The 14,404-nt window shown below is 39.5% G+C and overlaps 1 protein-coding gene across 5 annotated transcripts in view; it reads left to right on the top strand.

Annotated features, from left to right (window-relative positions):
• LOC127569164 (striatin-3-like) overlaps window positions 1–14,404 on the top strand; it is a 139,566-nt gene that overhangs the window by 45,037 nt on the left and 80,125 nt on the right. For all 5 annotated transcript variants that reach the window (XM_052013563.1, XM_052013577.1, XM_052013587.1 and 2 more), the window contains exon 3: window positions 11,418–11,491. In XM_052013563.1, coding sequence (XP_051869523.1) covers window positions 11,418–11,491 — 74 coding nt within the window. The remainder of the gene's footprint in view (window positions 1–11,417; window positions 11,492–14,404) is intronic.

Raw genomic sequence — 14,404 nt, 5'->3', positions numbered from 1 at the left:
ATGGAGTTCAACCCGAATAAGTGTGAAGTGATACACTTGGGAGATCGAATTCAAAGGCAGAATCCAAGGTTAATGGCAGGACTCTTAGCAGTGTGGAGGAACAGAGGGATCTTGGGATCAACATCCATAGATCCCTCAAGGTTGCCACGCAGATCGATAGGCTTGTTAAGAAGGCGTATGGAGTGTTGGCCTTCTTTAGTTGGGTTATTGAGTTCAAGAGCCACGTGGTGTTGTTGCAGCTCTATGGAACTCTGGTTAGACCACACTTGAAGTATTGTGTTCAGTTCTGGTCACCTCATTATAGAAAGGATGTGGAAGCTTTGGAGAGGGTGCAGAGGAGATTTACCAGGATGTTGCCTGGATTGAAGAGCATGTCTTATGAGGATAGGTTGAGTGAGCTAGAACTTTTCTCTTTGGAGAGGAGGAGGATGAGAGGTGACTTGATAGAAGTGTACAAAATGATAAGAGGCATAGATCGAGTGAGCAGTCAGAGACTTTTTCCCACGGAAACAACGGCTAACATGAGGGGACATAATTTTAAGGTGATTGGAGGAAGGTATAAGGGGGATATGAGGGGTAAGTTTTTTTTTACACAGAGAGTGGTGGGTGCGTGGAACACACTGTCGGCAGAGGTTGTGGGGGCAGATACATTAGGGACATATAAGAGGCTCTTAGACCCGTGAATGATAGAATGATAGGGGGCTATAGGGAGGGAAGGGTTATATTGATCTTAGAGCAGGATAAAATGTCAGCACAACATTGTGGGCCGAAGGGCCTGTATTGTGCTGTAGTGTTCTATGTTCTAAATGAGTTTAACATGCAGAGAAAGGGTGGTCTGAAGAAGAGATCAAAAGGAAAGGTCTGTGATAAAAGGTGGCTTTTAGCATTCTAAAAGGACTTGTTAACCTGAACCACAATAAACCTTTTTATTGGATCACAACATGGAGTGTGCTTGAATGGAGGTGAATTCAAAACTACTGCAGAAACATTTTGATTAAGTGCCCAGTCTATGGAAGATAGTGAAGGGTGTCAGTCCTAATTCTGTCAAGTTACATTCAGAAAATAGCTATAGTTTGGGATATGACATAAATCCATGTAGAATGGAGACACAAAACACTGCAGATGCTGGAATCTGGAGCAAAAAATCAACTGGAGGAACTTGGTAGGTCAAGCAACATCTGTGGCAAAGGGATAGTTGATGTTTTGCATCGAGATCCTGCATCAGGACTGAGACTTTAGAGGGAAGGTAGCCAGTATATAGAAGTGAGAAGAACTGTTTGGTGGTAGATGGAACCAGATTGAGGTGGGGTGCTGGCAGAATTGGGCCGATAGAACCAGGTTGGGGCAGGTGGCAGATGGTGGAGATACAGACTGGTAGGTTTCAGGTGGAACCAAATAATAGAGGGATGGTGGGCAGATGGAATCAGGTGGGGGTAGGTAATTGGGGGGGGTGGAGGGAACTTAAGTAGACTGGTGGGAGTGAGGTAGGAACAAGGGGTGTAGGTTACCTGAAAATGGAAGATTCAGTGTTCATACCATTGGGCTGTTGGCTACCCAACTGGAATATGATATGTTGTTGTTCTAGTTAGCATTTGGCCTCACTGTGACAGTGGAGAAGGCCAAAGACAGGTTGGTGTGAAAATGGGAAGGGGAGTTGAAATAACATGCAATTGGAAGTTCAAGACAACACTGCGGAAAGATTGCAGGTGCTCTACAAAATGGTTGCCTTGTTTACACTTGGTCTTGCCAATGTAGAGGAGGCCATGTTAACAGCACTAAGTGCAATAGATGAAGTTGGAGGAGGTGCATGTGACTCTGTACCTCATCTGCAAAGACTGTTTAGTTCCCTGAATGGTGGTTGCAGAGGAATGTGCCAGGGGGTGGGGAGGGATGAGCAGACCAGGAAGTCACAGAGTTGTCCCTGTGGAAAACAGAAAGGTGGGGAGAGGGTTGGAAGACATAGGAGACTGTTGGAGCTCATGGAAATGAGAGAGGATAACATGTTGGAGGCCAGTCAGGTGAAAGCTGAGGACCAAGGGACTCTATTTCTGTCCCGTTTATAGTGACAGCAGATGTGCGGGAAATGGAGGAAAACCATGTGAGAGCTCAATCAATTACAGCAGAGGGAAAGCTATGTTTCCAGAAAAAAAAAGGACATTTCAGAAGTCCCAGAGTGTAAAGCCTCATCTTGACAACAGATGCGGTGGAGATGGAGAAACTGAGAGAAAGGAATGGTGTCCTTCCAGGAGACGGGATGGGAGGAGGTGTAGTCAAGGTAGTTGTGTGAGTCTGTGGTTATATAGTAAGTAATGGTGGCTAGTTTGTCTCGTGAGGTAGAGACAGAGAGATTGTCCCAGGTGAATTTGAGGCAGGGTAGCATTTGGCAAAGATGACGAGTTCTGCATGAATATAGGAAGCAGCACCAATGCAGTCATCAAAGTAGTGCAGTAAGACTTGGGGAGGGGTGCCAGAGTAGGTTTGGAACAAGGACTGTTTGACACAGCTAAACAAAAAAAAGAGACAGGCGTAGCTGGGGCCCATGTGAGTGCCCATGGCTACACCTTTGATTTGTAGAAAGTGGGAGGAATTGAAAGAGGTTGTTGAGGATGAGAACAAGTTCTGCCAGTGGTGGTGGAAGGGAACTGGCTGTGTCTTGGTTCAAGAAAGAAGTGGAGGAGTCTGAGTCCCTCCCAATGGGGGATGGAGGTATATAGAGACTGGACGTCCATGGTAAAGATGAGGTGGTTGGGACCAGGGAATTGAATGTTGTTAAAATGGTGGAGGGCATGAGAGGTATCTTGGATATAGGCAGGAAGGGACTGCACAAGGGAAGACAGGATAGAATCAAATTAGAAAGAGAGAAGTTAAGTGGGGCAACAGCTTGCAGAAACAGTGAGTCTACCAGGGCAGTTGTATTTGTGGGTCTTGGGTATGAGATAGAGCAGGCAATATGGAGTTGGGGCATGATCACGTTGGAGATTGTGGAAGGAAGACCTTCTGATGTGATGTTATGGTCCTGGTGATAGTGGCTTTTCTCTGGGTGGACTCCAAAGTACTCAAGATTAAGAAAGTTTTGAGAAACAAATGCAGAGGCTGGTGGTGTGGAATGTGAGGACCAGTGTAAGGGCAAATTAACGTAGCCAATTAACCAGTACATCTTTGAGACGAGAGGAAACTGGAGCATGAGAGGAAACCCATGTGGGCAAAGTGAGAACATGCATCCTCCACACAGGCAGCACTGGAGTTTAGCATTCAACCCAGGTTGTTGGAGTGGTGAGGCAGTAACTCTTCTAGTTGTGCCATTGTGCTACCCTACATCTCATACATGGGTGGAGTGAATGCAGTGCATTCACTGCCCATGAATAAAATTCTGTCACTTACAGGCATTGATGTGGTGCCAAAAGCATTTTTATTGATGATTTTTTTTGTTCGTAAACTACTAGTGTTCATGTGAAGATGTGTGAAAGCCAAGGGTTTACATTTTTTGTGGAAGAAATTCATCCGAAATTTGTGCAAGTTATCCTAAACCTGGTGAGAACTTGGTGCATTTAGTTTTCGACAGTAATGAATTGATGTGATTAACATCAGTGAGATTTTGGAAACAGTTTTTTTTAAGGAGGAGCAAATGCTTGATTATGGGGTGCTGAACAATTTATATAATATGCATTAAAAGATCTGAAGAACAATTATGAATACTGGTTCTTTGCAGTTGCCTATCACATAACAACAATGTATAAAAAGTTTAAGGCTGCTTATACTTTACAACTCAGTAATTTGGGCTGTTTGTTCAAAAAAATGACTAGACCACCTTTCGTAATTGGCAACAAATTGTACACAATCTATGTTGTCATCAAGATTTAAGCATAACACGCTCAAGTGCCAGAAGGTTCAAGATTTTCATGCATGCGTGCATGGGTCTGCTGGTGATTTCTTGACCACTTTCCTCCACTGGATTCATTAAGGAGAATAGATGCAATTGATTATGGCTGAGTGTCAGTACTTCTAGGTTGCCTTGTGAAATTTTCAAGCAATGTACAATGGCCATTTTTCCATTAAGATTTCATTTAAAGTTAATTGTACAGGTGTGAAATTTTTTTCACTATGGAGCATATTTTACATCATGTTTAAAGAGAAGGAAATATTCTTTGAAATTGTTGGTTTGTTTTCAGTTTTATGAATTGGGTAACTTTTCCCTATATCCTTTTCATATTCAATAATAATACAGCACTGTGGTAACAGCATTACCCCTCCTATTTCACATTTGGACCACGCAATGGACTAAAGTATTTGCAATTATGGACTTGCTGTACATGAGCAATTAGATTTAATGAGCACAGTATTAGAACATTTCTTCAATACCTCAATATAAGCAGTTGACAAAATACACGGAATAATATAAAAACAAAGTGCTGAAAACACTCAGCAGATCAGGCAGCATCTGTGGAATGAGAAAGAGTTAACATGAAGGGTCCTAGACCTGAATTCCATAGATGCTGCCTGACCCACTAAGTGTTTCAGATTTCTAGCATCTGTCGTTTTATTTTTGCTCTTCTTGTATGTGGCGTGACATGCTTCAAAGAGACAGCCATATTCTCTTACGGATATCTGTTAATTCCAATATTTTACTATATTTGTTTAAAAATTAGCAAGGGGAACCAGGGAAATGTTGACCCCACTATTTCAGAAGGAAGGAGGGAGAAATACTGACATGCTAGACTAATGTTAGTCGTAGGTTAGCAGAAAAAAACTGCAATCTATACTTAAGACCCTAAAAAGAATAATAGGATTGACCAAAGTCAGCATGGATTTATGGAAGGAAAATCATGCCTGACTAACCTGCTGGAGTTTTTTTGGAGGATGTAAGTTGTAAGATGCGGGGGGGGGGGGGGGGGGGGGGGGGGTGGGGAAGAATCTAGTGGATCTGGTGTATTCAATTTTTGGAAGATTTACAATAATGTCCCACGCAGGATGTTGGTCAACAAGGTTGGAGCACTTGGGATTGAATAGATTGGGAACTAATTATTGATGGGAAGTAGAGAGGTAATAAATGGACCTGCCCTAGGCTGGCAGAGTATGTCAAGTGGGGAACTACAGCATTTGGTGCCATGGGCCCAGTTATTCACAATCTATATCAATGATTAGGCTGAGGGGGCCAAATGTCATATTTTCAAGAGTACTGATGATATAAAACAAGGTGGAATTTTCAATTCCAAGGAGGATGTACAGAGGCTTCAAGGAGATATAGACAAGCTGAGTCAGTGCATGAGAATATTACAGGTGGAAATAATGAGGAAATTTGTGAGATCATTTACTTCAGTGCACAAACAGAGAAATATAGCATTTTTTAAATGGTGAGAGATTGAGTAAAGTTGGTGTTCCAAGAGATCTAGGTTCGTTTGTACATACAGTGGCATGCAAAAGTTTGGGCACCCTGGTCAAAATTTCTATTACTGTGAATAGTTAAATGAGTAGAAGATGAACTGATCTCCAAAAGTTAAAGATGAAACATTCTTTTCAACATTTTAAGCAAGATTAGTGTATAATTTTTGTGTTGTACAATTTTAGAGTGAGAAAAGGAAAGGAGCACCATGCAGAAGTTTGGACACCCCAAGAGATTTGAGCTCTCAGATAACTTTTACCAAGGTCTCAGACCTTCATTAGCTTGTTAGGGCTATGGCTTGTTTCACAGTCATCATTAGGAAAGGCCAGGTGATGCAAATTTCAAAGTTTTATAAATACCCTGACTCATCAAACCTTGTCTTAGCAATCAGCAGTCATGGGTTCCTCTAAGCAGCTGCCTAGCACTCTGAAAATTAAAATAAATGATGCCCACAAAGCAGGAGAAGGCTATAAGAAGATAGCAAAGCATTTTCAAGTAGCCATTTCCTCAGTTTGTAATGTAATTAAGAAATGGCAGTTAACAGGAATGATGGAGGTCAAGTTGAGGTCTGGAAGACCAAGAAAACTTTCAGAGAGGACTGCTCGTAGGATTGCTAGAAAGGCAAATCAAAACCCCTGTTTGACTGCAAAAGACCTTCAGGAAGATTTAGCAGACCCTGGAGTGGTGGTGCACTATTCTACTGTGTAGTGACACCTGCACAAATATGACCTTCATGGAAGAGTCATCAGAAAAAAACCTTTCCAGCGTCCTCACCACAAAATTCAGCGTCAGAAGTTTTCAAAGGAACATCTAAACAAGCCTGATGCATTTTGGAAACAAGTCATGTGGACTGACGAAGTTAAAATAGAACTTTTTGGCCACAATGAGCAAAGGTATGTTTGGAGAAAAAAGGGTGCAGAATTTCATGAAAAGAACACCCCTCCAACTATTAAGCATGGGGGTGTATCGATCATGCTTTGGGCTTGTGTTGCAGCCAGTGGCACGGAGAACATTTCACTGGTAGAGGGAGGAATGAATTCAATTAAATACCAGCAAATTCTGGAAGCAAACATCACACCGTTGGTAAAAAAAAGCTGAAGATGAAAAGAGGATGGCTTCTACAACAGGATAATGATCCTAAACACACCTCAAAATCCACAATGGACTACGTCAAGAGGCACAAGCTGAAGGTTTTGCCATGGCCTTCACAGTCCCCCGACCTAAACATCATCAAAAATCTGTGGATAGACCTCAAAAGAGTAGTGCATGCAAGACAGCCCAAGAATCTCACAGAACTAGAAGCCTTTTGCAAGGAAGGATGGGTGAAAATCCCTCAAGAATTGAAAGACTCTTAGCTGGCTACAGAAAGCGTTTACAAGTTGTGATACTTGCCAAAGGGGGTGTTACTAAGAACTGACCATGCAGGGTGCCCAAACATTTGCTTCGGAGCCCTTTTTTTGTTATTTTGAAACTGTAGAAGATGGAAATAAAAAAGTAATCTTGCTTAAGCTATTAAAGAAATGTGTCATCTTTAACTTTATGCCTTTTGGAAATCAGGTCATCTTTTACTCGCTTAGCTATTCACAGTAACAGAAATTTTGACCATGGGTGCCAAAACTTTTGCATGCCACTGTAAGTCACTAAAAGCCAACATGCAGCAAACAATTAGCAAGGCATATGTTATGTTAGCCTTTATTATGAGAATATTTGAATACAAGTGTAAGGAAGCACTGACATTGTTTAGAGCCTTGGTGAAATTGTGCACAATGTATTGTGTATGGTGTTGATCTTCCCTGAGAAAGAATGAACCTGCCATTGAGGATGTGTAGCAAAGATACACTAGACTGGTTTGAAGGATAATGGGTCTGTTGCAGGAAGAGAATTTGAGAGACTTGGCCTCCATTCTCTGGAGTTTAGAAGAATGAGAGGAGATCTCTTTTGGATATACAAAAATACAAGGACTTGGCACATGAGATGGGAAGATGTTTCTCTGGCCAAGGATGCCTAGTTATTTTGAGAATCTGTCTCAAAATAAGAGGAAGGTCATTTTGGACTGAAATGACAAGAAATTTCTTTTCTCTAAGGGTGGAGAATCTTTAGAATTCTCTAGTCCGGAGGTCCTTGGAGACTGAGTCGTTGAATCGAAACAGAGGTCATTAGATTTCTGGACACTAAGGGAATCAAGGGATATGAAGCAGTGCAGTAAATGATGCTGAAATAGAAATGATCTTGATGAATAGCAGAGCAGGCTTTAAGAGCCAAATAACCTATTTCTTATGCTGTCCTGTTCCTTATGCTGTTATGTTATCTTATTATTGACGTTAGGAAATATAATAGAATCTTTACTCCAACGTGCAATGGAGAAATTGCTGAACATTGAAAATGTAATAGTGGATAAATTGCTGTCAGCTCTGGCTGCAATTTCTGCAGTGAGATTCTGCACTATGAGAGGGCCTTGTGAATATCATTATATGGTGTTGCAGGAAAATAAGCTCTGGTTACAGAAATACTAAAAAAAAGATAGTCGGTTAATCTACATCCCTGTTTAGCTAGCTGCTAAAACATTGTTTCTGATATTCAAAAACAGTCTAAATTTTGTTAAAAATTAATTCTAACTGTTAAACTTAAAACAACCTGTGACACAAACCTTATTGCAGGTAAGCATTTAACAAAAAACAAGAAATACTGACACTCAACCATATCAATTGCAACTTAATGAGTCCAGTGGTGGAAAATGGTCAAGAAATCACCAGCAGACCCATGCACACATGCATGAAAATTCTAAACTTGCTTGCACTTAATCAGGGAATTTCTGTAAATTATATGTGTAACTGCTGACATTTCCCTGCTAATTTTAATCCATTAGTAATAATGAATTTCAAAATGAGTTTGTGCCTGATTAACTTCATTGAATTCTTTAAGTAACGCAGTACGTGAGATAATACAAGATATTATTTCTAAAGATCTTTTGTTAAGATATTGCATGGTACAATCCTAATGTGGTGTCAGCAAACATGTCGCTTATATTTTAGAGTTAGGAATTTGAATATAATTTCTAAATTGCAGATGATGCTAAATTTAATGTGTGTGTGTGATGTGGCTTAGTTAATAACGAAGTAGAAGACATCAAAATAAATTACATGCTAAACAGGTATGTAATTAACAAATTAATTTCAGTAGAGGTAATTGTAGGTTGGCATGCATTGATGGGAAGAATAAGGAAGCTGCATACAAGAATGGACTGGAAGAATAAAGGGATTTGGGAGTGCAGATGCACAGATGATTGAAAGAAATAAAGTCAAAGAAAAAAGCTAAAAACTGGATTAATTCCTAGACATAACAAAGTAAAAAGAGATATGTTAAATACATAGAACGTTGGGAGGTGACACTTGGGAGTACTATGCACAATTCTGGTCTACATTTTATAACTTTGAGGTAGAGGCACAAAGAAGATGCAACAACGATTTTTAAGTATGTTAGAACTGAGAAGATTGACTGAAAAGGATGAATAGACTGAGCCTCTCAGATGAAAAGTTAGATGGCATCACTGATGAATTCAACAGGGAATTTGCGTGAAAATTTTTACCCAAAGAGCCATAAGAATGAATGTGCCTCCAGAAGGTATAGTTGTGGCAAATATAAGGGTTTACTGATGAAAGAGGTTGGGAGGCTATTGATTTAACATAAATGTTGGCATAGGCCTATTGGGCTAAGTGAACTTCTTATGGGTTATACAATCAGTTAAGTCATGAAGATGTGAATCCTGCCTCTATAATCCACTAGTTACATGATTAGAAGTTGAAGTATCTCTAAAATTAACTAGTCATTTATTTAATTGCTATTTGTGGGACCGTATCTGAAGGTTTGGTGCCATGGCACTTAAATTACAGTGGTAACGCCACTTCAAAAGCATTTAATTGCAAAAAAAACACCTGGGAAGTCCTAAGGTTATGAAAGGTGCTATATAAATGGACTCATTTCTTTAAATGGTCAAAAGTAGTGTTTGGTTGTATAAGGTTCAGACAGTTTGTCACTGATACAAAGAAAATTCTTAACCTGTTATACTTGATATAACCTATTAACTTGTATTCCTGTTTGAACCAGAGGGTTAGAGCAAGTAAACCAGGTTAAGAATTTTCTTCGTATCAGTTACAAATCTGTTTTTATAATGAAACTTTATAAAAACATTATGGAAACAGAGTCTCTTGCAGCTGGGAGAAATTGCAAAGTAAACTTATTTCATTAAATCCTTGCTGTGGCAATACCTCCTAACCTGCACTCTGCAGGTCTCATTTGGTGAATTTGGCACATCTGTAGTTCCGATTGTTATGACTGTGTAGAAGCTGTCAGGAGTTCATTCTACTTGCACCCACTGTAAGACTAATGTGAAAGTAATTCAAGTAACTTTGTGTAGTTTTATGCACATGCCCAGTATGTCTTGGAATGCAATAATGTATGAAGCATTTCATATTTCTCACAGCATAGGAGGAGATTATTAAACCCATCTGGTTTATGCCAGCACTCAGAGCAGACCACTCAATCCCATACCCTCACATTTCCGGGTAACCTGTTCTCTCACCTCCCCTTTATTCCCCTTTATTCTTCTGCCACCTACCCATGCTAGTCGCCAAGTAACCTAACAGTCAGCATGTCTTTGGGATGTTGAAGGAAACTGGAGCATTCAGGAGAAACGCACATGGTCATGAGGAAGATGTGCAGTGCCCAAGGGCAGGATTGAGTTTGGGTCCCTGGAGCTGTGAGGCAGCAATGCTAGTAGCTGTGCTACCTTTCTGCCATTTGTGGTAAAATCAAAATTTTTGAGAATGAAAATTCACTTTATTAATCTTAATCTCATGGATTACTTGGCATTAATTGTTGAATTTAATAATACAGGCACAGAATTTTTGAAAGGAGTGAATGAATTCCAGCAAGGTGATAACTTAGGAAATGAAATGTGTGAAGCTTAAGTTAGGTTTCAGAATATAAGAGTTCTACTTCATTTGCAGACAATTGTGACTTTCGTGCCCAAGCTATATTTCTTAATATATTGTGATCTATTTTCCTTCCTAAACTGCATATTTACTGCATGTGAAAACAACTTTGTTTTACACAGTTGTAACATAGAGAGATGCTACAGCCAGTTTGTACACAGTGAAGTCCCACAGGTGGGTTGATGACTGTCATCAACACACCAGGAAAACCTGCTCTCAGATGGGAACCTAATTTTTAAAAAAATACTTTTCTCACCTCAGAGAAGAACCCATCAAGACCAAGCCAACTCTCAGATCAGTACCATTCCCTCACTTATTTCCCTGTAATCACCCTCTCACATATGCATAAATACCTCCCCTCACCCTACTTACACTGGGGGCAATCTACAGTTGTCAATTAACCTAGTGACCAGGACGTCTTTGGGATGTGTAAGAAACCTGGCACCCAGGGGAAACCCACACAGTCATGGAGAGTGTCCAAACTCTACACCAACAGTAGGATCGATCCTGGGTCACTGAAACTGTGCAACAGCTGCAGTGCCACTGTGTTCCCCAACCTGTAAGAATGTCTAATCTGAAATATAGCACTCATGACAGTGTTATGCTTAGATACCTGCTTATTTATGTGCCTTTATATTTAATAATTATTCAGATTTGTGTGAAAATTTTGATGTCAGGCTTTTCCTTTCTCTATGTTAGACTGTGATAGCAATCAGTACATTTTGAACATTCTCCACACTGAACATTGCAATACGTTTTGAAGTAAAGATTGATTTTTATTGCATTTTGCTTTCAAAAACATTGAAAACTCAGCTACTCAATAGATATTTTTCCATATAATTTTTCATGTTGAAGGCAGTGGTCAACAATCAAGCTTGCTGCATCATTTAGCAGTTTTGCCCTTCATTTGAATGAGGGAACACTATAGGAGTGAGAACAATGACTGACTTTTCCCATTCTTATTTAGGGCATCACTATTGTGCTCACTAAATAAGATTTTTTTTTAGAACAATGACATATGCTAACAATTTTATTTCTTTCTAAAGGGCAAAATATCATAAATTAAAATACGGGACAGAATTGAATCAAGGTGACTTAAGGATGCCAACATTTGAATCAGGTAATAAAAGCGGATTAAGTACTTATACAAAGCATGTTTTTTTTAAAGAAACATTTTTACTTTATAGTAGTTTCTGATTTGTGTTCAACTATTAATTTGAAGTTGGTTGGATGATATTTTTATGTATTTATGTGACTGTATACCAAATTATTTAGGGCAATCTTGAAACTGTTTTGAAATGCACTTGTTTTCGGATGTAACAAGAAATGAGTTGTTTTTGCCAAGTTGAAATTATTACACATAAATTGGCAATGACTTGAGGTCAGGTCTTGCCAAAGGAATGCATTTTACTAATGGATGGCTTGTAAATACACAATTAAACAACAAGATTGCAAGGAAAAGAGATCCTGTTAAGTTAAAATTACTATGTTTAAGTTGATTTGCATTGTTGTACTGTTAATTAACTTCATTATAATGGCATCTCACTTGCCCTCCACAAGATTTACATGATATTGCTGTGTCTGTGAGTTAATTGGCCATCGCATTGCAGAAAGTTATTAGCTTAAGTGCACTTGTAACAACATGATGCTTGCCAGTGACCATTAATCATCCTTACTCTTTTCCGTAAGGTTGTAGGTGTGGAATCCAAATGTTTATAAAGTGCCAAAATTACTTCTTTCACATTTTCACTTTTCCTTTCCTGTCTCTTTTCCTTCTTTCTTAAGCTAATCTGCTTTTGCCTTTAATCTTTGTACCCAATTTGGCACTGACTTCGTCCACTCAATTCTGAAATCTCTTTGGTTAAAGAGAATCTTTGCTGATCTTGTTGTTCACCATTGCCCAGTTGGCCATGCCACACCATTATTAAAAATATCATATCAAAATACAGCACAGAAGTTTGGAACTAAAAAGATGCACCAACAGGACCATTCACACAGTTGCAGAACCATGGTGAATTTTTTGGCCTTCAAATTAAGCATACAAAGAGTATTTCGATAATATTTGTTAATGTATATCTGAAAGAATAATTCTCTATTGAATTTCCACATAGTCTTAAATATTAATTTGAACTAACTTTTCCAGGATTCAAATCCAAAGATGATGAAAACATATATATTTTCAAGTTAGGTTGTTGTGTGAACTTATGTTGTTTGCTCTGGCAATCATGTCCTGCACAGCTCAGGCAGCCTGTTCTGGGGTGGTGGTGCTACCAAGCCACTCTTGGTGATAGACTTTGAAGTCAAGGTTATGTCTGTTCAGGTTATTACCAGTATATTAAATTACTATCTGCCCTTGTTACTTCCAGTGCATCTTACAAGTGTTGTTCAACTTGATGGAATACTGATTCATCAGCAGCGGGAAGAGAGTAGGTGGTGGTCACGAGTGGTTTCCTTTCCCACGTCTGACCTGATGCTGTAAAACTTTATGGGGCTTGGAGTCATTGAGGGCTCCCAGGTCTACTCCTTCCTCTATTCTTGGTATTGCCATTTCCGGTATAGAAGCATAGTATCCTACACGAGAGAACTCAATAAATACTTAAAGTGGGGGGAAGATCTCAGGACTTAAGAAAGTTTGGTGAGAGCTGTTGGGAGATGTAATGGAGGAGTAGGTACATTGCCTGCAAAGTGTGATTCTTTGAGTGCAAGTATATTACCTTTGCCTACAGGTGAGACAACTTTCCTAATTTAGACACCAATCTGCACCATTTCAGTAGGGGGGCTTTACAAGTTCAACTGGGCTGGTACAGATTTTGCCACGTCCACATTTATTGCTTCTATTAACATCGGATGGTCTGCTCAGTTCTGTTCTTATTGTCGTAAAGAAGCAGTGATGATACAACTGTTCAGGATTTACAGGATTTTACCACAACGTCATAGTTTTATGGTTACCATTACTAAGACTAGTTACTGACATAACTGCGTTGCTCGAATTTGAACTCGTGTCTTTAGATTAATATTCCAGACCTCTGCATTACTCATCTGGTAATTGCACCACTGCCATACTTTTGTCCTGTACGTGTATCTGATCCTATCCCAATATTATAGTATCTTGCCGAATGTACCGCCACTAGATAAAGGACATTTACTATAATTTTGCACAATTTAATAGAAATGTGGAAAAAAAAGTGTTACCTATTTTAACTTATGTACCATTTAGATATTGCGTGATCCTCTATTTTGTTTACTTGTCAAGAAAGCTCCTGACATCCTGTACACAGAGGTGCAATGATTAGTGCTGCTGCCTTACCTTTACAGCAAACCAGGATCAATCCTGACATGGGATGCTGCCTTTATGGAGTTTGCACATTTTCCCTGTGACTGCATAGGCTTCTCCTGATACTTTGGTTTTATTCCCACAACCCAATGACATATTGGCAGGTTAATTAGTTACTATAAAGTACCCCCTGTGTAGTTAATTGGCAAAAGGCTCAAAGGGGAGTAGATGGACATATGGGTAGCAGGGTTACAGAGAAATAAGTGGGGGAATAACATTGATAAGGTTTCTCTGAGAGCTGGTATGGATTCATTGCCCCAAATAGATGCCTCCTTTGTGTTAGTAAGTGTGAAAGTTATCCATTCATTTATTGATAGGTTGTAGAAGAGTTCTAAGTGTCATCAGGCAAGAATTTGTAAAAACAGAACTGATATTTTTGAAATTGAGTAAATTTATAACATAGGACCACCACTTCAAATCATTCAGTAACACGACAGTAAGATGAAAGCTGTTCAGCTCATCATGCCAGATATGCTTGCATCTGCATTTAGCCAATTAATCTGGCTACTTGGCGCTTGCCCCAGAAACCAGTGTTCTTCCCAACTCCTTTCCTCTTATAAGTGCTTACTGATTTTTCTCTTGCAGGCTATTTCTGAAATTGCCACCCATGGTCTTTCAGGTAGATTATTTCAGGTCACAACTCTTTGTAAAAAAAAAACAGGAATTTTATATGTTAGTTCTGGGTCTTTAATGGCAATG

Source organism: Pristis pectinata, chromosome 1 (assembly GCF_009764475.1).
Source record: "Pristis pectinata isolate sPriPec2 chromosome 1, sPriPec2.1.pri, whole genome shotgun sequence".
In the NCBI taxonomy this organism is placed as follows: domain Eukaryota; kingdom Metazoa; phylum Chordata; class Chondrichthyes; order Rhinopristiformes; family Pristidae; genus Pristis; species Pristis pectinata.
Note: the sequence above shows the minus strand (reverse complement) of the source record. Positions and strands in the feature narration are given on the sequence as shown.